This window comes from Aotus nancymaae, unplaced genomic scaffold (assembly GCF_030222135.1).
Source record: "Aotus nancymaae isolate 86718 unplaced genomic scaffold, 86718_ANA_hifiasm-v0.15.2.pri h1tg000058l, whole genome shotgun sequence".
NCBI classification, from domain to species: domain Eukaryota; kingdom Metazoa; phylum Chordata; class Mammalia; order Primates; family Aotidae; genus Aotus; species Aotus nancymaae.
Genome location: NW_026988472.1, coordinates 47,703,855 through 47,726,453, shown reverse-complemented (window position 1 = coordinate 47,726,453; position 22,599 = coordinate 47,703,855). Strand labels below are relative to the sequence as shown.

General features: G+C 41.4%; 1 protein-coding gene and 1 long non-coding RNA gene across 2 annotated transcripts in view; one reads left to right on the top strand and one right to left on the bottom strand.

Annotated features, from left to right (window-relative positions):
• LOC135269958 (uncharacterized) overlaps positions 1–7,346 on the bottom strand; it is a 119,931-nt gene extending 112,585 nt beyond the window's left edge. Inside the window, exon 1 of the long non-coding RNA XR_010338195.1 lies at positions 7,204–7,346. This is a non-coding gene — a long non-coding RNA (uncharacterized LOC135269958). The remainder of the gene's footprint in view (positions 1–7,203) is intronic.
• Positions 7,347–7,656: 310 nt separating this feature from the next.
• LOC105705407 (holocytochrome c-type synthase) lies at positions 7,657–17,463 on the top strand. Its single transcript, XM_012435300.2, has 7 exons — positions 7,657–7,788; positions 8,345–8,486; positions 11,120–11,271; positions 11,693–11,841; positions 12,903–13,022; positions 15,271–15,357; positions 15,978–17,463. Exons 2-7 carry the CDS (start codon positions 8,387–8,389, stop codon positions 16,174–16,176), a joined length of 807 nt encoding a protein of 268 aa, XP_012290723.1. The 5' UTR covers positions 7,657–7,788; positions 8,345–8,386; the 3' UTR covers positions 16,177–17,463.
• Positions 17,464–22,599: the final 5,136 nt, after the last annotated feature.

The window sequence follows — 22,599 nt, the reverse complement described above, 5'->3', positions numbered from 1 at the left end:
CTGGCTAGTTTATAAAGAAAAGAGGTTTGTTTGGCTTAAAGTTCTACAGCCTGTTCAAGAAGTATGGAACCAGCATCTTCTCAACTGCTGGTAAGGGCTTTCATGTTGAGTCAAACATAGAAGAGAATGTCAAAGGCGAACAAGGCACGTGTGAAGAGAGAGTAAACAGGAGGGGGATCCTCACTTTGTAACAATCCTGCTCTTGCTGGAACTAATCCATTTCCCAGAGAACTAATCCAGTCTCGTGAGAGTGAGAACCCACTACCACAGGAAAGTCACCAAGCCATTCATGAAGGATTTGCCCCATGATCCAAACACCTCCCATTAGGCCCCAGCTCCCAGCTCTGCCACACTGGGGATCAAATTTCAAAATTAGCTTTGCTGGGGACAAACAAATCATATTCATATCATAACACAGCTGTACCTTAGTCCTTTCACCAGGATAAGTTTCAACTATATAAATGATTTAAAGGAAAAAGTGAAGTTTTTTTTTTTTTAACTGAAGAAACTTGGGAGAATTTAGGACTTAAAGAAAATATTTTTAATTCTGCCACATCATCCAGAAATCATAGAAAATTTTAAAATTAAGATGCATAAAAATTACTCAAAGCAAAACTTAGCAGAAGCAAAAACAAAAAGAGATAATTTTAGAAAATATTCCAACCTCATAGTGTAGAAGAAAGGTTAATTTCCTTATAAAGAATGTCTACAAATCAATAGAAAAAGAGAAAGAGCAATACACTTTATTGATAAAGGTGTGGAAAAACAGACACTCTCATCCACTTCTGAGAGAAGAAGCTACAATTGGTACAACCACCTATTAAGGGTCATTTAGAAGTGACTATCAAAGTTCTAAAAGCACATTCCCTTTGACTCAGTCATTTTAATTCTAGGTATTACACAGATATGTTCACACAGTGTGAGTAATGATGTAAGCACAGTATTACTCATTGTAGTATTGTTGTAATAGGAAAGTATTGGAAATAACATAAATTTAGTTCATTAGTAAGGGACCAGTTACATTCATTGTATTAATCAATATGATGGAATATTGTAACTATCTTAAATACAAACAAAAAGGAACACTGTATATACTGATATGAAAATTTATATATTAATCATTGAATCTGTTAAATAAAAAGAAACACTGATATGGAAAACCTCCAAGATATTTTAGGTGAAGAACAACAGTTAAATCCCTATATAAAGTATGCTACTATTTGTGTTTTAAAAATGGGGTCAAGGAGAGAATAACCGTTCTATAGCATCTAGCAGTGTTTGCCATACTGAAATAATCCCTAATTAGCCTTTAAAAATCAATTCACAGTGATAGTTGCACAACATTGTGAATGTATTATATTTAATGCCACTGAATTGTACACTGAAAAACAGTTAAGATGGTAAAATAAAAATGTCAATTCAGAGGTCATCTCCTGTACCTACTAGGATTCAAGAATTAAAATATGAGTTTTAGTATCCCCTAAAGCACATTTCTTGGAAAACTGCATTTCATGTGGTGGTAGTAGAGAATGGTTTGTCAACTTGTCTTCTGTGGCTTTAATCTTTCAATCCCATTTTAGAATAAATTCGAACCACTCAAAAGAGCCTTTCCCTCCTTCCTCTATAGCCACTCATACCTTGCCTTCTTGATTTTCCTTCCATTACTGCTATTTTCTCCAATTTATTAATTCATACTGCTTACAATAAAAATTAAAACTGCCAAGGAAGAAGGAATTTAGGTTGGCTAGTGAAGTGTTCTCTTCCTAATAGGAAAGTCAAACTAAGGAAGTTCTTTGGTAAATTTGGAATGAGAGCAAAGAAAATCAAAGCCTTGAAGGATTTTACCATCCATTCTTATGGCTTAACATCTAACCAAACCTGATAACTTAATTTCCACATCTGCAACCAGCTCTTTCCTGAGTTCTAATTCTGTGTTCTGAACTGCTTCTCAGATTTCACTGCCTATATAACCATTATCACCTCAAGTGCAACCTGAACTCATCTTGCCCCTAAACCTAAATATTTCTCAAAATCAGTAGCCATTTGTTTTACTCCTCTCTTGTTATTTACTTCACCTTAGATTTCTCTTTATGCAGTAAGATGGTAATTTCAGACAACTGTATTCTACCATCCTTCTCGTTTTAGAAAGAATAAGTATGTCAGAAGGTCTTTGATTACAGTTTATGCTTTAAAAATTGGAAGGCAAATCCAATACCCACTGGAAATTTCATTAACATAACCCCATGGTTTCCCTATTTCTAACATTGGTAACCATATCCACTACTAATTATTTCCATAGGGAAGAAAACACGAAATTCCTCACTCTTCTAGCCAAGACTATACTGATGTCTCCTGCCTGTATGGGTAGTGACTCACACGGCTCTCCAGAACTCCTCCCCAGAACAATGTTCACTTCACCCATTCTTACCAGTGTTATTCCCATCTTTTTCAGCATGCCATGTTAAATCTAACGATTCATAAGGGAGCACTTGTGACAACAACTGGATCAGCAACTTAATCATAATAACTTCAATAATAATAATAATAGTTTTTGCCACTTGAAAACAGTGAGTTCCTTCCCCCATTTCTGCTTCTGAATGACTGTGTGTGTTGGTTCGGGGTAGAAAGAAGGGGTAATGAGTTAAATAGTCCCAGTGTAGTTACTTAATGCACACTACATGCCTGTATGTTTGCATGTGTGTACATATGTATATATATATATATATTGAGTAAGCTGAGAAAGTAGAAGCCCATGCTCTAGCTGCCAGGTATCAAGGAGAGGAAGTTTCTGGCCTTTGGTTTTCCTAGAATAGGGTCTTTCCACTCTAACATTATTGACATTTGGGGCCAGATAATTATTTGTTGCTAGAGCTGGCCTTTGCAATATAGGATGCTTAGCAGAATGTCAGACTTGTAGCCACTTGATTTCAGTAGCAACCACTACCCTCAGTGTAACAACCAAAAAATGTCTCCAGATATTGTCAAATACTCCCAGGATAGGGCTAGCAAAATCAGTCCTAGTAGAGAAGCACTGCTATAGAGGGAATCAGGGCTCTGTCTCCTATCAAATCTCATCCCCACTTAATTCCCCAGCATGAGAAGAAGCTGGGCAATCTCCCTGTTGGCATTCACAAAGAATAGCCTTAAGTTTTCTGAATTGACCCCATTGTAGGCCCATTAGTGCCCACTCAGATCCCCTTGGCAGATATTAAGGGAAGTCCAGTTTTAAATAAGTACAGCTATAAATTAAAGAAACTTTCACAAAAAGCAATGTGCTGTATACATCTGGAGACATGAAACTAGGTTTCATATAAGAAATTGGGAGTGTTCCATCATATAACATAGTCATCCACAATCAGTGAATTAATTAATTGAATTTTTAGAGGTCTATGTTAAGAAACCCTTGACTCTCATCAAAACACAAAAAAGCTTGGGACCTACCAATTAGTAATATATCCTCTGAAGTTATTACAATGGTTGTGAGAATATTAAATAGAATGATAACCTCTGGCCATCTATAATTTTATCGGCAATAAATCCCTTTAAGGAAAAGCAGTGTTCATTTTCAAAAGTAAGAGGCAGCCCTAGCCTCTGATGTAGATGTGGTCCCTCTGAGTACATATGTGATGAATTCTGGCAGACTCCATGGAACACAGACATATAAGCAGGGGGTCTCCTGGCTGTGTCTTAGGAACTTAACTTTATTCATTTAGGGCTTAGCAAAGACCACAGTCTATGAAGTTCATGGGCAGTGCTGTCATAGAACCAAGTGAAGGTCTCCAGGTATAACTGGAGAGTAGTGAAGAGCAAAGTTGAGAAAAACAAACTATCTCTATTGTCAAATCAAATGACTCTTATTTTTAAAAACCCTTCCATGGCTTCACATTTCAATTAGAAGAAAATGAATGGCCTATGGCATGATCCAGCCCCAACAACATCTCTAACCATTCTGTCCCTGACTCATTCTGTGTGGGCCACACTGGTCTTCCCCTGTTCTTTCTGATCTTGGAACATTTTACCATGGAATTCTCATTGTCTGGACCACTCTTTGCATTCATCTTTACATATATCCTTCTCAACATTCAGGTCTCAGCTAAAATGTCACCCTTCTCAGAGAGGTCTTTACTGACAACCATATCTGAGAAGGTATCCTGAGCTCTCAGTCTATATCGTGCACACTTATCATCTGGGGATCATGTTACAAGACAGATTTTGACTCGATGACTCTGTGAAAGGACTTGAAATTCTGCATTTCTAACAAGCTCCCAAGGAATACAAACTTTCTGCTCCACAGATCATCTACTCACGGGGTGGGTAGATCTCCATCCCTCAATCTCTGTGACACTACCTGTGTCATTTAATTGGCTTTTCTCAGGATCTGAAATTATTTACCTGTTTGTGTTGGATTGTTTGTTATCTAAGCTATTCATTTACTAGAATGTAAATTCCCTGAGAGCAAGGAGTCTGTCTAGCACTTTTAAATTCTCAGCACTTCCCACAGTACCTGACACAACATAGATGCTCCATAAATACTGTTGAATGAGTGGTGATGTTCAAGATTCATTAACTCTGTGATCCCTTCAGTGTCTGCTTCTGATTGTTTCAGTGGGCACTCAATTATACAACAGAAACTACACTGTAATGATAGGGCAGTGCTACTCAAGGGCCAGTCCAGGTACTGATAAGAATCTTGTGCTATAATATAAATCTGCTGTGTTACTAAGCACAATTTTATATGAGATGAGACATTTTTCATAGTAAGACTTTCTTGACTTGAAGCAAGGAATGTTTTGCTTTACCTTGTGGTGAAAGCTCCTCATCTCATATTAGAATGATAACAGTGTGTGAACTGGTCCCTACTGGCAGGACACATTTTGAGTTGTGCTGATATAGGGGATAAAAAGCTAAATAAGATCTATTCTCTAACTTCAGAAAATCATACTTAGGTAAGAGAATTACACATTTAAATAGATAATTGTAATTTTTTGGTCAAGTGCTATAATAGGGAATTATGTGAAGGAATTCAGGAATTGTGGAAAAAACAAAGAATTGGTCTTTTGTGCTCCCCCTTAGTCACAACTTTCCTGACGCCTGTTCTCCTTATAACCACAAACCCTCCCACTGTACCCTTTCCTCTTGATCACGCACCGTTTATCTGGGCCATTCTCTTCCACTTGGGCCCTGCTTTCCTTCCTGCCCACTCCCATACCTCCATGCAAAGCGAGCTGTGCTTTTCCCTGACCTACCTTCTGTGTCATGCCCAGGCTGCACCCTCTTCCACTGCTCTGGCTATGGGCCTGAAAAACCTCCCGTTCTTGTCCTGCTCTTAGGAAACACTTAAGTTACAGGACCAGGCTTGGGTCTTCTGAGAAATTGTGAAAGGGAACTGAGAATTGTGGTAGAGAATAGAAAATAGTAGGAGAAATAGGGAATTGTGGGAGAGAAGGGAGAATTATGCGAGAAGGGAGAATTGTGGGAGATAATAAAGTATCATGAGAGAACAGAGAATTGTGAGACAATGTGGAATTGGGAGACAGACTAGGGAGCTCCAAAAGAACAGAATTGTGGGAGAAACATGGAATTGTGGAAGAGGACAGGACAAAGAACTGTGGGAGGGACAGGATTGTGGGAAAGAACAAAAAACTGTGGAAGAGACACAAAATTTTGGGAGAAAAGGAACACTTGTGGGATAGAAAATTGTGAAAGAGAATATTGAGAGAAAACAGAATTATGAGAGAGAATGGGAGTTAGTAGAAAGACTGGGGAATTGTGAACAATAATGGAGTATTTTGAGAGAATGGAGAATTGTAAAAGTGGAGAATTCTGTGAAAGAACAAAGAATTGTGGGGGAGACGGGGAATTACAGGAAAGACAGGAAATTGTAGCATAGAATACAGGATTATGTTTAAGATAAGGAATTGTGGAAGAACAGAGAACTAGGAGAGAGAAAGGGAAGTAGAGGAGAGAATAGAGAATTCTGGGAGATACAGGGAATCATGGGAGAGAATAAAGTGTTGTGGGAGAAAAGGACTAATGAGAATGAAGGGAGAATTGTGGAAGAAAGGAAATCATGAAAAAGAATATTGTGAGGGAACAGAATTATGAGAGAGAATGGGGAATAATGGGAGAGACTGGAGAATAACAACAGAGTATTGTGAATGAAGAGAACACTGTGGAAATGAATAATTTTGAGAGAAAAGAATTGTGAGAGACAGAGTCATAGGGAATGAAGGAAAAGACAAAGAACTGTGGGAGAAACAGAACTGTGGGAAATAGAATTTTGAGAGATATAAGAATTTGTAGGAAAGAATAAAGAATTGTTGGGAAACCCAGCAAATTGTGGGAAAAACAAGAGAATTATGGGCAAGACAGGGAATTGTGGAACAGAAATGTGAATTGTGGGAGATACAGGGAATTGTGGGAGAAACACGATAATTGTGAGCAAGACAAGGAATTGTGGGACAGAAAAATGAATTGTGGGAAGGAATAGAATTTTGGGAGTGACTTGGGATGGTGAGAGAAATAGGAATTGTGGGAGACATAAGATTGTGCAAAGAACTGAGAATTGCGGAAAAGAAAATTGTGGGTAACAAAACAGAATTATCAGAGTGAAAGGGAATTGTGGGAGGGATAAAAGAATTGTGGGTAAAGAGAGAAGTTGAGCTGTGATGTAGTCAATGTAGTTGAAATGGAAACCTCAGGCTCTCCTATAGACAGCTCTGATGCTGGGATGGCCCTTCTGAGTTGTCCCCCTTGGGGCTAGGGGCCTGGGCTTATGTGCCTTTGCAGAGACCCTCATAGGATGCAGACTGTTCCCAAGGAGGAAATGTGATTTTGTGTGCGGCAATTCTCTTAGGCAGAGGACAATTCCTGGAGACTCAGCTGAAAGCTGTGAGCCCCCAACACTTCCTGCACCAGGGAGCACCTGGACGTATTTTACAGATCCACTAGTTATACAGAAAGATATATGTTTCTTTACTAACACTTTAAGTAACACGATCAAATTACTTTAATTTCAAAGTAGTGGATGGATAATATTTTGAGATAGACACAACAACCATATGTGACATAATTTATCTCTGATGTCTATTAGTGTCATATGTAGCTAATAGTACTAGGATTTGTTGCCTACATTCCTGATGGAAGAAAATGCTAAATTTCTGTTGGAGGTAAATGAAAATACAGACATTCAAAATCACATACCCAGTGAAGAAGACCTTGGCAGCCCGAACACTGTCTTGTTCACTTTTGGATCTCCACCAGCCACAGTTATGGGCACCTGCTAATGTTTCTTGAATCATTGCTATAATTAAAACTGATGGGATAACATTTAAAGAAACGGAAATTTAAAAACTCCTCCAAAGCACTCCCTCTGCTGCATAAAGCATACATAGCAGAGCTCTTCTCTCTAGGGAAGCCTCTGGACAGACAGCCTTCCCTGCCAGCGCGGGCATTTTGAAAAAGCGTCCTGGCCTTGAGGGGCGGGCCCAGAGAGCGGCCCCCTCTGCGGTTACAGGCGGAGGCGCGGAGAGGACGGAACCCGCTCTCCGTGATTGACGGAAAACATTACTCTTCAGCCCGCCTCCCGCGTGCCCGGAAGTCCCGCCTTCTAAAAAGGAAGTAGCGGCACGTGAGAACGCCGGGGGTGACCGCGGCCACAGCGGTGACCGAGCGAGAGGAAGGCTGCGGCGGTGGCGGCGGTGGTGGCGAAAGTCGTTGCTGCTCTGGGTTCGGGTTGGCGATTGAAGGCGGTACCGGCCCCCCGGAGCAGCCCGGGGGAGGGCTCAGGTGCAGAAGGGCGGGCTGACCGCGGCCGGTTTGGTCTGGGGACTGCGGGCTGGAGCCGGTGGGCACGCGCTGGGACGGTGTGGGGAAGACAGTTGGCAGCGCCTTGACCTCCGCTGTCCCTTCCTTTCTTCTGGTTTCTCTTCATGCGCCGCACTCTTCCCGGACCCCCAGTCCCTCGCTGAGGCGCTGGGGACAGGGGTCAAGTCTGGACTCAACGGGCCTCCCCTCCTCCACCCGGGTCACAACTCCTAGGAAACCCCCACCTCCACCCCCGCCTCAGGACTATACCTCCGGATAGTGTCGTGGTTTCTCAGCGACTGCCTCACCTCAGTCCCCACAATCTCACTGCCTTAGAAACGTCCCCCCAGAGGTTGGTGTAGGTTTCGCAGTATTTCCCTAAGGGAGCAATATATTAAAGTTGTCCTTCGAAGTTGGTACCCTGCCTGGTAGATGCCCATGGGATGGCAAAGAGGAGGAACAAGAGTTGGCCAGATTAGGAATAACGAAAGAATAGTTTTGAGTCCAGAGACATTAATCTGTCTCTTTGTTTTGACAGGTGGAAATAGAGAATTGCTTGGTGTCGGCACTGTTTCCAGCCATGGGTTTGTCTCCATCTACTCCTGCTGTTGCAGTTCAGGCCTCAAATGCTTCAGCATCCCCACCTTCAGGATGCCCAATGCATGAAGGGAAACTGAAAGGTAATCAACCCTTTGTCTATAAAAATAAAAGCTAATTCACTGCCGGGCGCCGTGGGTCAGGCCTGTGACAGCACTTTGGGAGGCCAAGGTGGGTGGATTACTTGAGCTCAGGGGTTCAACACCAGCCTAGGCAACATGGCAAAAACCTGCCTCTACAAAAAAAAACATACGCGGACGTGGTGGTGGGCACCCATAGTACCAGCGACCCGGGAGGTTAAGGTGGGCAGGATCGCCTGGGAGGCCGTGGTTGCAGTGACCCGAGATCATACCACTGCACTCCGGGTAGGGTGACAGTGAGACCATGTCTTAAAAAGTTCTTGAAAGACTCTAAAGGAAGAGGCAGTGTATTATGCTGCTGAGGCTGGTAGGCATAGGAGTCAGGCACCCTAGGTCTGGTCCTTATTTTGCCTCTTATTGAGATTTGTGACTCTAAACAAGTTAGTTCTGTAAGTCTCATTCCGTCATCTGTAAAATGAGGATATAATAATATTTCACAGGCCTGTCATGAACAGGTTGAGATAGTACATGAGAACATAGTGAGTACTCTAAACCAGCCCCAACTTCCTAAAGTTTACTTGTGCCTGCATCAGTGGTTCTCAACTGGAGGTGGGCAATCCCCACTTCCCACAGGGAACATTTGCCAATATCTGGAGGCATTTTTGGTTGTCACAACTGAGAGGAAAGTGAATAGAGGCGAGGAGTGCTCCTAAACATCCCACAATGTACAGAACAGCCCCCCAACAAAGAATCAGCTGGCCCCAAATATCAAGAGGGCCAAGGTTGAGAAACCTTTGTCTAGATCTGGCTGTCTTAATAAATAACCTTTGTTCCCATAGCCATTTCAGTATTCTTCTATGTAAAAGTAAGCCGTCACCTAATGGGGCTTGCTGTCCATTCTTTAGATAAGAAAATGAAAATGGAAAAGCTGTCTTTCATTTTTAATTGATGCATGTCTACTTTAGATCGTTCATATTTAAGTATGGCTTGAATCAGTAAGTTGTGAGGGGCAGAAGCAGCGTGGTGTGCTTACTGAGTACTAATGCATGTGCTGCTGTTATTCATTTCTTCAGTCAGCCAGCCTATTCTGAGAGGTCACTGCCCATTCTGTACCAAGCACTGCTGGGTTGGTTTGTTTCTGCACGAGAGAATAGCATTGTACGAAATGCAGCTTTGCCTGGTGGAGCTTACATTCTCATTGTCATAGCTATGTGGTTGATTTTCTCCCTTTTTTATAGTCAGGAAACTAAGGGTTGGAGTAACTGATGCTCCAAGTCACATAGGTGGTAAGTGGCAAAGCCAGCAAAAGTTCTGTGACCTTGGACAAGGACAGACGGTGTTCTTCTGGGGTTTTTTTGTATAGGAAGAATTGAAACAGATCAGCTGAAGCAGGTATGCTCTTGTTCTGAGTGTCCTCAGGAAGATCCTAAATCCCTTTCTCTGGTTTTATGTCATTTGCTGTGTATCTTGGAGAGCTGTCAGACTTATTACATTAGTAAAGAATGTGGATAGGAGATCAAAGGGGTTACTGGTTATATGATTTGAAAAATGGAAACCTTATTTTCTTTAACACCCAACTGGGATCCATGACTTGGAAAGGATTGGTGCTTTCAGTGGTAGAGAGGGAAGGCATAGCAAGTCTTCCTTGACCACTAAAGTGGGCAGCAGCACAGGTTACCAGGAAATGAGGGCTTGGGAAGAGAGGTGCAGGGAAGGTAGTGAAAGCAAACTCATCTTTTTTGTGTGTATTGCTGTAGTTACTGCTGTTGCCTGAGGCCAGGATTCTATTACATGAGCAGCTGTCTTCTGGGTCACAGCTCTCCAAGTGCTGGCTTATTCTCTGAACCAGCTTCTCAGTCCCCCACTAACTGGGATCAGCATCCTGGGTCTTTGGGCATAGTACTTGCTATTGCTCATCTCATTAGGCTCAGATCTTCCCTTGTAATGAGCATCTTGATCCCATATGGGTCGTGGAATGTTTTCTTTAATGTCTGCCTTTTCCTGTTAAACTCTCGCTTTTGACTGATGGGAATATTACCTAGGCCACGTGGTTTTCCTGTGCCTTGTTTCAGTCTTGGGACAAGGCAGAGTGGCATTCAGATTTTTTTTTCCAATAGCCTTTGTGTTGTCTCCTCTGTTCTTCTCCCGTTCCTTGTACCTGAGATAATGCATCAGTAATGAAAGCCTGGATCGCAGCTGTGTCCTGACTGGGGTTGGGCTTCTCTGGAACTAGTGAATAGAAAGTCAAGGAGACCCTGTGAAATGTGGCTTGTCCCCATATAGGTTCCGCTAACAGCTCCCAGCTGCTCATCCAGCCAGGTTACTAAAGCCATGGTATGGATAACACATACTCTTCCAACTGTCACGGTTTTTTGGCTGATTTTTGCTGGGGATGTGACATTAGAGAATGGGTACTCATTTTTCTTTCAAAGGAAAAGTACATTTGTAGAATCTTCTCATCTTTAGCATTTTGGAATGTTAGCTAGCTCAGTTGTTGGTAGATTTAAACAGAAGAAACCTGGCTTTTCCTACAGTGGTAAACAGTTGGTCAGAAATTCAGCTCTTTAGGGCTTCTGTTGAGAGAGCTAGATGTCCTGCCTTCATGGTAACACCATTTTTATACTTGATTATTTCAGGCTGTCCAGTGAATGCAGAGCCATCCGACCCAACCTGTGAGAAGAAAACATACTCTGTGCCTGCCCACCAGGAACGCGCCTACGAGTACGTGGAGTGTCCCATTAAGGGCACTGCAGCTGAGAATAAGGAGAACCTAGATCCTTCAAATCTGGTAATCCACACTCATCTTTTCTTTCTGGAGCTTTTTATGCAGAGATGCTTATACAGTCTCCCAAGACAAGTCATTTTTGAAAAGCTTGTCATAAAAAAGTTTTTAGAAATGCCTGAAGATCCTGGCATTAGTTTTTACTTCTTATTCCTTGTTGACATTTCTTCTAAATTTGTTCAAAGGAGACGCCAAAAATTTAACCATAGTGTTTACCACATTTGAGAACTTAATCAATGAAAAAACACAACTTCAGTAATCTGACTCTTCAAAACAGTCAAATTATCTGAGAAGTCTGAAATTTTTATGTCACTGATTTAATAAGTAATCTATGCTTTTTATGTGACGTATTGCTTTCCAGGAAGTAGTTAATTATATTGCCTTTGACTTTATATCCTATAAAAGTAAATCTGCTTATTTTATTTAGATGCCACCACCCAATCAAACACCAGCTCCAGATCAGCCATTTGCACTGTCTACTGTCAGAGAAGAGTCTTCCATTCCCAGAGCGGATTCAGAGAAAAAGTGGGTTTACCCTTCTGAGCAGATGTTCTGGAATGCAATGTTAAGGAAAGGGTGAGTGAGCATATTATTTAAAGTAAAAATTTGCTTGTCAAATGTATCCAAGAGTTATATGCTAAAGAGATTTTTTACCTTCAAAACAATATAACAAATTTTTATGTATTCAGTTTATAATCACCTGATTTTTCAGACCTGTCAGAATGTAAGTGCAAGGCCAGTGTATTAAATCAGGGTTTTCCAGAGAAACAGAACCAATAGGATATGTGTGGGGAAGCAGGAGGCAAGGAAGGCAGGAAGATATTTATTGTAGGGAATTGACTCACACAATTATGTAAAGCTGAGAAGTCCCAAGATCTGCAGTCAGCAAGCTGGAAACCCAGGAGAGCCAAGTCTGAAAAGCCAGTGGGCTTAAGATGCAAGAAGAACTGATGTTTCAGTTCAAGTCCAAAGGCAGGAAAAGCCCAATGTCCCAACTCAAGCAGTCATGCAGGAGGCTTTCCCTCTTACTCATGGAAAGGTCAGCCTTTTTGTCATTCAGGTCTGCAACTGATTGGATGTGACCCACCCACATGGAGCAGAGAGAGCAATCCGCTTTACTTAGCCTACTGATAAGAATGTTACTCAGGTTCAAAAACACCCTCACAGACACACCCAGCATAAAGTTTGACCAAATGTCTGGGCATCCTGTGGCATAATCAGGTTGACACATAAAATGAACCATCACAGCCAGTAATAGGATTTTTAAGGAACTGGAAACACTGTTAGATAAAATGTTTAGAAAAAGTTAGGTAATCATTGATCAGTAGCACTATCTGAACAAATGTCACCTCATGATTCTGTAACTGGTTTACTGTGACTCAGTAAAAAGAGACTAAGGTGAACCTTCTATATTTGTTTTAAATGCTTCTATGGTAGCTTTGGATTTATAATGCTGTTCCATGATCATGGGTACATCTTGAAAATGAACCTTAAGTCTGTTAAATTCAGAGAAAATGACCGTTCTTAGTTCTTTCTCAAAGGGGAATATTGAATAAATCATCTTATGAAAATATGTGGATTAACTTTATGGCATTATCAAGAACATTTGTCAGATTTTACCAGATGTTCTTTCCTAGGTGGAAGTGGAAAGATGAGGATATCAGTCAGAAGGATATGTATAATATCATTAGAATTCACAATCAGAATAACGAGCAGGCTTGGAAGGAGATTTTGAAGTGGGAAGCCCTTCATGCTGCGTAAGTATGTTTGAGATCTTAAAAAAAAAAATGGAGCATCTTTCTTATTTCCTATCAGCTTTCTAAAGTTTTAACATTTTATTCAAATAATTTGTTGTTCTAATAAAACATTTTATATAGCAGGCATGGCTTAGTGACAATTGTTACATGACAGGCCACCCTTCTTAGTGATGTGAAAAATAGCAACCATTTTATTAGGCTTGTGGATTCATTGGGTCTGGAGTACAGCAAGGACAGGGCAAGGGTGGCTTGTCTCTGTTCCTTGATGTCTGGGTCCTCAGCTGTGAAGACTCAGTGGTCAGGATGGCTTCTGAGCCATGGGCTAGAATCTTCTGAAGGCCTAACTGTTTACTCCTCTCACGAGTGGTACTGGCTTTTAGCCAGAACACCTGCCCATGGCCTCTGAATGTGGCTGCTTCAGCTTCCTCATATCATGGTGGCTAGGTTCCAATAGCTAGAGTTCCAAAAAGCATCTCTCCTTTTCTGACCCAGCCTGGGAAGTCCTAAAGTGTCAGGAGCCTCTCCATATTCAAGGGGATGGGACAGAGACCCCACCTCTCAGCAGGAGGAGTATGTGAGAAGGGAGATGCTAAAATGCCATCTGCCCCAGGGAAGGTGGGAAAGACATTTTTGTTCCCTCAATAGCATTTATTGACTCCCCATTAGGACTAAACACAGAGAGATGTCCTAACTCAGAGCCCTTTTTCTCAGGGACAATAGGTAAATGCAGTTGTGTGTATTAAAGGAGATAGGCCTTCATTCTGTTGGGAGTAGTGGTTCTCACACTAGAGCGTGCATCAGCATCACAGGGAAGGTTTGTTAAAACCCAGCATGCTGGGCCCCACCCCCAGGGTGTCTGACTTAGTCTATTTCGGGTGGGGCCTAGACTGGGTGTATCTAGAGTACTGCATCTAGTGCTGGTTTGAGCCAGATTATATCATAAACAGTGGTTTACTAAAGTCCACTCAATTTTTTAAGGTGTTTTGTTTGTTTTTAATATTTGCACTCTGAAGTTCATTAGTTGCACACCCTGGCTGTCACTGGCTGGGCCTCAGACCTGGGGTGGGTGCATGTGAGAGGGGAACAACTGCAACCACATTCTCCTTAGTAACCATTGGCCTGAGAGGAGCCACAAGTGTTTGCGGTGACCTACGTTGAAAATGTGTTATAATTAAGACCACCTGGTAATTACTTGTGTGATTATGGAGCAAAGAGAAAAGGGAATTTCATTTTGTCAGTTTGAATTCCTTCTCCAGTTATTTTCCATCAAAATTAAGTAGACCTTTTAAAGACTCATACTGTGGTGTCCAGGAGAAAGTTTTACCTAGATTGAGTTTACCTTTTTGCCTGTGACCCTCTTGAGAAGAGATGTTAAGGAGCAGTTCCTAAAAGAAGAAAAGTGACTCATAAGTCCTCAAATAGGAGTCCTTTATACTTTGGAATTTTTTCTCCCTCCCACCTAATTAGACACATGAATACCAAAGCCTGTCTTATCCATGGGAGCAGCTAACAAGATACGTGGCCTTCTATCTTAGCCACCACCCCCTCTGTCTGGGAAACAGCTGTCTGTCTAGCCTATAGGTGAGCTGTGAACTCAATGAGGACAGGGCATAGAGGGTCTTGTTGGCGCTGCTACACCCCGGTGCCCATAGAGGGCTGGCACCTAGAGAGTCCTCAGCAGGGGTCTGCGGGCAGAGGGAGTGCATTTGCCAGCTAGGACTCCACCACCCCTCAGCTTATGTGTAGTTATTAAGGAACTGGTCCAACATTAATTACAATCCATTTATAGGGATTAATCCATCATTTTCCTTTCTTCATAAAAGCTGTTCATTGGTTTGAAATGAAAGAAGAGTATAGGATTTTCTTGTTTGTCTGAAAACCCCAGCTGCTCTGTGCCAAAGAGAAAGAAGCATAATGCACAATACTTGAGGCTGGTTTGTTTTTAATGTGCCTGTCCTCCTACACCAAATGGAAAGGCCCTGTTTCCTGACTCCTGCAAAGTGCAGTATGGATATGTCCAGAAGAAAGAGGAGGCAGTGGAACGCACCCGGTGCAGAAGGAAAGAGGAACATTTTTAACAAATAGGCACTTGTTGTTTGAATTATTTGAGAACTTACCTTTCTCTGTGAATGTGATATTATGTGAAATGCATACAGAAAAAAATGTATATTACTAAAAAATTAGAACATCATCTTTGTCAAAGAGAAGAAAATATTTTAACAGACTTTTCTTATTTGGGGAATTCTAGAGAGTGTCCTAGTGGTCCATCATTGATCCGGTTTGGAGGGAAAGCAAAAGAGTATTCACCAAGGGCACGAATTCGTTCCTGGATGGGGTGAGTGTCAGCGCAGAAGTGTTGTTTCACCATCCTCATGTCAGGGTCAACTTTCTCTTCACACCAAAACCATCTAAGAATTGCAGTGCCATCTTGCAAAACTTAATCCATATTCAGCTGTAGATTTATTTCTCTCCCTGAGGTTTGCCCATTAATGGGCACATGTATTAGGGTGTAGTAGATTGCTTCTTGTTTATCATAGGGTTGAATGGAGTTATCGTCCCTGTTCTTGGATCTGCCCTCTTACTCTTCCCATGATCTGTCTTTTTGGGTTTATGCACTTAGCGATCCTCCCTTTCTTTTCCAGCATAGTTCAGATTCTTTGCTCACACCTGCATTACTGCAGTATGTCAGCTGACCTCCCTGGCCTAGGTCACTTCCTATTGACCTTACTCCTTTGTAGACAGATGAGCTATCATCTGATCTGGACTCATCACAGTTCTTCAGTGCCATCTTCCCTTAGTGCTGCTCACTGTGTGATTCTTCAAGTCTGACTGACTTCCCCAGTTAGGTGTTTGGGAGCAGGTGGTTGCATGTGCTTCTTGAGCTTTCTCATGGCTTACACCGGGACTGAATTTAGAGCAAGCATTTTAACACTCAGTGGCATGTTTTTATTCTAGGTATGAGTTGCCTTTCGATAGGCACGATTGGATCATAAACCGTTGCGGGACGGAAGTTAGATATGTGATTGATTATTACGATGGTGGTGAAGTCAACAAGAACTACCAGTTCACCATCCTGGACGTCCGTCCTGCCTTGGATTCGCTTTCGGCAGTATGGGACAGAATGAAAGTCGCTTGGTGGCGTTGGACCTCGTAAAGCACTGTTTGAGATGGAAAAATATAAACTATTTTTCTGAGAGATACATTAAACTATTTTCCCCAAATTGAATTGCACTTATGATGTAATGGTAACTTCAAGTGGGTAATCACACTTTATCCTTCATTTAGCGAAGGATACTATGCACTACTCACTTTCGAATTGCACTGTACCTTGCAGTTTATAGCAGATCATTTTGTTTTCTTCCTACTTAGCTTAAGTGGGAAGCAGTACCTCAGTTTTTCCTTACCTGCAGTATTGCCTGTGTATTTCATCTAGAAAAGCCGGAACAACCTCTGAAAAAGAGCTTTTAAAAAGTGATGAAAACTGCTTTTTTTTTTTTTTTTTTTTTTTTACTGTTTTCTCAGGAATACTCGAGATGTAAAACCTGAGAGTCCGCGGTGATGCTCAGGAGCTTTCATCTGGCCAAATATTTTAACCAAAACTGTTTATTATAAATAAGAGGTAGTTATGCCTTTTTTAAAAAAGTTACTATTGTTTCTAAAGTTCTTGTGATATGATTGTGACCTTTAACAAAATGCAGAGTTATATACTGGAAAGGTACTCAGCAAAATTCTCTCCAACTTCTGATTTATATGAATGTCTTGGACTAGACCTTGTTATAGAGTACTTTCAACTACACTATGCTCTGGAACATACCTTTAAAAAAAATGTTCCCTTTAATTCCTGTTATTCTGATATGTAACTGTGCTTCCAACAAACAGATCACCTCATTGTCTTTGGCACTTGACAAGTTATCCCAACGTCGAATCTCATTCCTTCCTCTGCTGGCAGCCTCCACCCTCCCCTCAACCCCCATAAGTTGGTCTAATCCAAACCTTGAAAGCATGGCGTAAGTCCCAGTATGGTGATGGTCCCCAGTAAAACATGATTTTATATTTGGCTGAGTGTTAAAATTCCTAAGATGAGTGTTTTTCTGAGATGAATGTTTGCATCGACTCAATTGGTCTAGAGTTTTTTGGTTTGTTTTAAGGAAGCTCTAAGTTTGCCATTGAAATTTTTTGTACCAGTAATCCATAAACTGGTCGTTCTAATTATAGCAGCATGTTACAAATGACTGCTGTTTTCTTTTAAACTGTCTATACTATTAAATCCTTTAATTTATTCTGAATGCTGTAGTGTTAAATTAGTGGATGAAATTGGCAGCCTGTGATTAATTTGGTATGGATTTGTAAGTTTTGTGTGGAGTTTAAGAAATACAATAGCCTTAAACTCTACATTTCAAAATACTTGTATATTTAAAAATAAAGCTGATAGTTCACAGGTTTTGAAAATTTTTCAGAGTAATTTTACACTTAACGTTGTTTCTTCAGACCATGTTATCTTTATAAAAGCAATGCTATAGTCTCCCTACTCAAAGCAGCCACTTTCTCATCTACTAATCACATGTTTTTAAACTGTAGAGGAAAATAATGACTGTTGGCATTTTGGGGGGTGGTCTTAAGTGCTACTGAGTGCCTGTGGGATAAGACATTCTTATGAAAAATAAAGCACTGTAACTGGAAACAAAAAATTAGGCCAAAGGCAGGATTCACCTCTTATAGAGCTATGGTATTATTTAAGATAAGCAAACTTGATGACAAGATCCAACAGTTTTATACATCTTTTTACCACTTCCAGAAAAAACCATGGCTTCCTGGATTGTCAGAGCTGCTTTGTCTAGATTAGGCTTGATTGGGTCCAGAGGTCATTACTGATAGGCGTGTTCAGGTACAGCTTGAAACTCATTTAGGATAGTCTCTGGTTTTTTTTTTTTTTTTTTTTGGAGACAGGGTCTCTCTCTATAGCCCAGGCTGGAGTGCAATGGTGTGATGTCGGCTCACTGCAGCCGCCACCTCACAGGTCCCGGTGCAAGCAATTCTCCTGCCTCAGCCTACTGAGTAGCTGGGATTACAGGCACGTGACACTATGCCCAGCTAATTGTATTTTTAGTAGAGATGGGGTTTCACCGCGATGGCCAGGCTGGTGTTGAACTCCTGACCTCGTGATCTGCCCACCTCGGCCTCCCAAAGTGCTGGAATTTTAAGTGTGAGCCACTGTGCCTGGCCTCCTCTGGGGTTTTAAACTAAGTCTTGTGTCTATGGAAATAGCACTATTCAGAATCAAAACAAATTACTGAACATTGGGCTAAGTATTGGCAGACAAGGTGGAGCTACAAATGGATTGCATATTAACATTTAATATTCCTATGAGTTCATTGGCTAACAAAATGTAGTTATGTCCACTTTGTGCATCATAGTAGGAATACAAAATTGCAAAAGGTATGACCCTGATACGGTTTGGCTGTGTCTGCACCCAAATCTCACCTTGAATTGTAACAAGCCCCATGTGTCAAGGGCAGGTGGAGATAATTGAATCATGGGGCGGTTTCCCTATACTGTTCTCGTGGTAGTGACTAAGTCTCGGGAGATCTGATGGTTCTTTAAATGGGAGTTCCCCTGCACAAGCTCTTTTGCCTGCTGTCTCATAAGACGTCCTTTTGCTCTTCCTTCACCTTCTGCCGTGATTGTGAAGCCTCCCCTGCCATGAGGAACTGTGAGTCCATTAAGGCCCTTTCCTTTATAAATTACCCAGTCTTGGGCATGTTTTTATTAGTAGTATGAGAACAGACTAATACCCCTACTTGCAGGGAACTCAGTCTTATGGACGGTCTATAAATGAAATGGTGGTAAATGCTAGAACTCCAATTTAAGGAACACATTGTGGTAATACACAGCGTTCGAGTTCACATAAGTATTTTTGAATATATGGAGATGGCTATCAGTTTCTTTACTGAGTTATCATGGTTTCTCTCTCCCAGAGATTGTGTCCTAGGGAAAGTGAAGTGATACACATTTCTTGTCTCACCTTTGCAGTGACTGTCAGACATGTGTGATCTTGTATATATCTCCCCTTTAGTTGCTGTGTGATCATAATGTCTCTGGGCCTCAGCTTTCTCAGCTATGAAATGAGAGTAATAGAACCAACTTAGCTTTGAGATGATGCCTAAAAACACTGAGAACAGAGTCTGAGGGTGGAAATATTTGGCAAATATTAGCTATCACCTCATGACTGACAGCGGCAAGGACAGAAATCAAAGTGCTGAGATAGAATCTATGTCTCTCATCCTCTGTCCTTATTCCCCCCACCCCCACCAAGAAGAACTGGGTTAGAGGGGAAACAGCAGGCTCTAATCCCCATTTTGATCAATTTTCAGAATTACCAGGTGTTTGAGTGCTTACTCTAAACAAGCTCATGTTGTTTAAAATCAAATGGAAAAAGAACAGGTTATAGCCTTTGATCTTTCAAAACATATCAGGGTAACAATTAGGTACTTGATATGCAAGTCCCACTTGACAAAAATATTCTATTTACCGTCTTTTTTTTTTTTAAAGACAGTGTCTCACTTTGTAGCCCAGGCTGGAGTGCACTGTCATGATCTTGGCTCACTGCAACCTCCGCCTCCTGGGTTCAGGAGGTTCTCGTGCCTCAGCCTCCAGAGAAGCTGGGATTACAGGTGCCCACCACACCTGGCTAATTTTTTTTTTTTTTTTTTTTGTATTTTTAGTAGAAACGAGGTTTCACCATGTTGGTCAGGCTGGTCTCAAACTCCTGACCTCAAGTGATCCACCCATCTTGGCCTCCCAAAATGCTGAGATTCTTGTGCTTCTTAATCTAAAATATAGCTCATTGTGTCCTTTGGATCACAAAGTTATATCCCTCCATGAAAATATATTACATATCTAGATTCAAAACATATTACAAGGTTATGTTTACTGCAAAGAAAAAGGTACCAAAAATTATTTCAAAAGCCATATATATTCCTTGTAACTTAAGGTAACATTTTAACAATTATATAATTTGGGGGGTATACAGTATATTAAAATGAAGCATATGAATTATGCCTTGTTTCACTCACGATAAATGTCACATGTTTTCATTTATAAGTGGGAGCTAAATGATGAGAACAGAGGGGAACAGCACACACTGGGGCCTATTGGAGGGTGGAGGATGGGAGGAGGGAGAGGCTTAGGAAAATGGGAACTAGGCTTTGCACCTGGGTGACAAAATTATCCTTACAACAAGCTCCCATGATGCAAGTTTACCTATGTAACAAGCATACACAAGTACTCCTGGAGTTGAAAAACATTTACTGTTGCAGTAGAGATTGTCACTGTACCTTCAGTAAGATTTCAAGCCATTGGTGTAAGTGGTAAAGGGTCTATTTTCGTGCTTGTGCACGCTGCAGTTTGGAAGAAAAAGCTGACAGCACTTTCTACAGATGATTCAGCCTGGGGTTTATACATCACATGGCAAGGATTCGAATGTTTTTGTGGAGTCATACCAGATGCTGGAGCAAACATTATAGTTCCTAACACTGGTTTAGGGAATGAGGCGTGTACATGTGGTTGTATCTTGCATTTATAATTAGCTTTTAATTGACACTTTTACACACCCAAGGTCATATGTGATAGGGACCACAGAAATAATCCATCTTGAGTGGTGTAACAGAAACTGTGAGACAAGAGAAGGCTTCAGGCTCATAGTCGAGTGAAATCCTAAAGAACAATGCAAAGTTGCTATTTTGGAGCTCTATGCAGAATCATCATTTAAACACTTTGCTATTCCTTCTACATTTGGGATAACGATATGACTAATTCCCGTGGCCCTTCAATGCTTTGCTATAGAATATTATCAGGATACTTTTGGTTTCCAGTAACTAAATCCCTGCTTGAACTCACAGCCAGAAGTGCAGAGGTCGGGTATGTACTTGGTCGATCGTGCTTCTCTCCCTTTCCTTCCATATTCAATTTTAACTTCGTCCGTATAGGGCCGGTTCCTTTTATCAGCATCAATGGTTCTCACTTGCTTTGAGATCCTTGTTTATGGTCAGTAGATATGAGGTGGGGTGGGAGTGGGCCATCTACCACAACCATGAGGCATAAGGTTTCTCTTCAATTTAATTGGGCCAATTCAGCACTGGGCCTGTGTCCTACCACCCCTCCCATTTTATGTTCCTGGGGGTGCTTCATACTTAGATTAGCTCAGACAAATCAGGAGGAAATGTAGTGACCACAAGAGGATTCCTTCACTGCTGATTTTAAATCCCATTCTTAGTCATCATTTCATTAAGGTCTTTTTCCTTCATTTGAACCTTTTTAAAATGTTTTTAAATTTTAAAAAAAAATTTTAAATTGTTTTTCCTGAGACAGGGCCTCACTATAGCACCCAGTCTGGAATGCAGTCCTTCGATCTTGACTCACTGCAGCCTCTACCTCCCAGGTTCAAGTGATCCTCCCATCTCAGCCTCCTTAGTAGCTGGGACCATAGGCGTGTGCCACCACACCCAGCTAATTTTTGTATTTTTTTTTTTTTTTTTTTGAGACGGAGTTTCGCTCTTGTTACCCAGGCTGGAGTGCAATGGCGCGATCTCGGCTCACTGCAACCTCCGCCTCCTGGGTTCAGGCAATTCTCCTGCCTCAGCCTCCTGAGTAGCTGGGACTACAGGCACGCGCCACCATGCCCAGGTAATTTTTTGTATTTTTAGTAGAGACGGGGATTCACCATGTTGACCAGGATGGTCTCGATCTCTTGACCTTGTGATCCACCCGCCTTGGCCTCCCAAAGTGCTGGTATTACAGGCGTGAGCCACCGCGCCCGGCCTAATTTTTGTATTTTTTGTAGGAACAGCGTTTCACCATATTGCCCAGGTTGGTCTTGAACTCCTGAACTCAAGAGATCTGCCTGCCTCAGCTTCCCAAAGTGCTGAGATTGCAGGCATAGGCCACCAAGCTCGGCCTGAGCCCTTTTCTTAAGGCCAGGGTTTTAAATCTGGAAGTGGTAGCTAATGTAATGGCATGAGACAAGATTGGAGAGCTTTGTTTCTGTGCTGATTCCCTGTGTTAAGCTGGCAGATTTGAGACAAGTCATAGGTCCGTAAGTCTTTCATGAAATGATCTTAAAGGCTCCTTTCATACAAAATGTTTACGTGTTTCATGTGACCTCACATTAGGATGGACTGAAATGTGTCATGTTTCAGGTTGAGAATCTTTAAGGGAAAATAATGTGGTTTGAAACCCTATTTCAAACTAGTTTTTACATAAAATACATCAGTAGACAGACTCTTAAAATACCTACACTTAAGCGAGTTCCAAGTTAACCAGTGCCTTCCTTTCCCTCTATAAGATGTGCAGGCTTGGAAACAATTCAAACATTCACCAGTTAGTAAATGGATAAACACACGTTGGCATATCCATGCAATGGAATATTATTCAACCATGAAAAGAAATGAAGTACTAATACATGCTACAATATGGATGAACCCTAAAAACATTGTGCTCCAAGAGGCCAGACACGAAGGGCCACCTTTAGTATGATTCCATTTCTATGAAACACTCAGAATAGGCAAATTTGTAGGGGCAG

Excerpts from the sequence above, each read along its gene's own strand:
- LOC105705407 (XM_012435300.2), top strand. The coding sequence starts at position 8,387 with ATGGGTTTGTCTCCATCTACTCCTGCTGTTGCAGTTCAGGCCTCAAAT. Across the intron at positions 11,842-12,902 it reads AATGCAATGTTAAGGAAAGG|GTGGAAGTGGAAAGATGAGG; the intron begins GTGAGTGAGCAT and ends GTTCTTTCCTAG. Across the intron at positions 15,358-15,977 it reads CGAATTCGTTCCTGGATGGG|GTATGAGTTGCCTTTCGATA; the intron begins GTGAGTGTCAGC and ends TTTTTATTCTAG.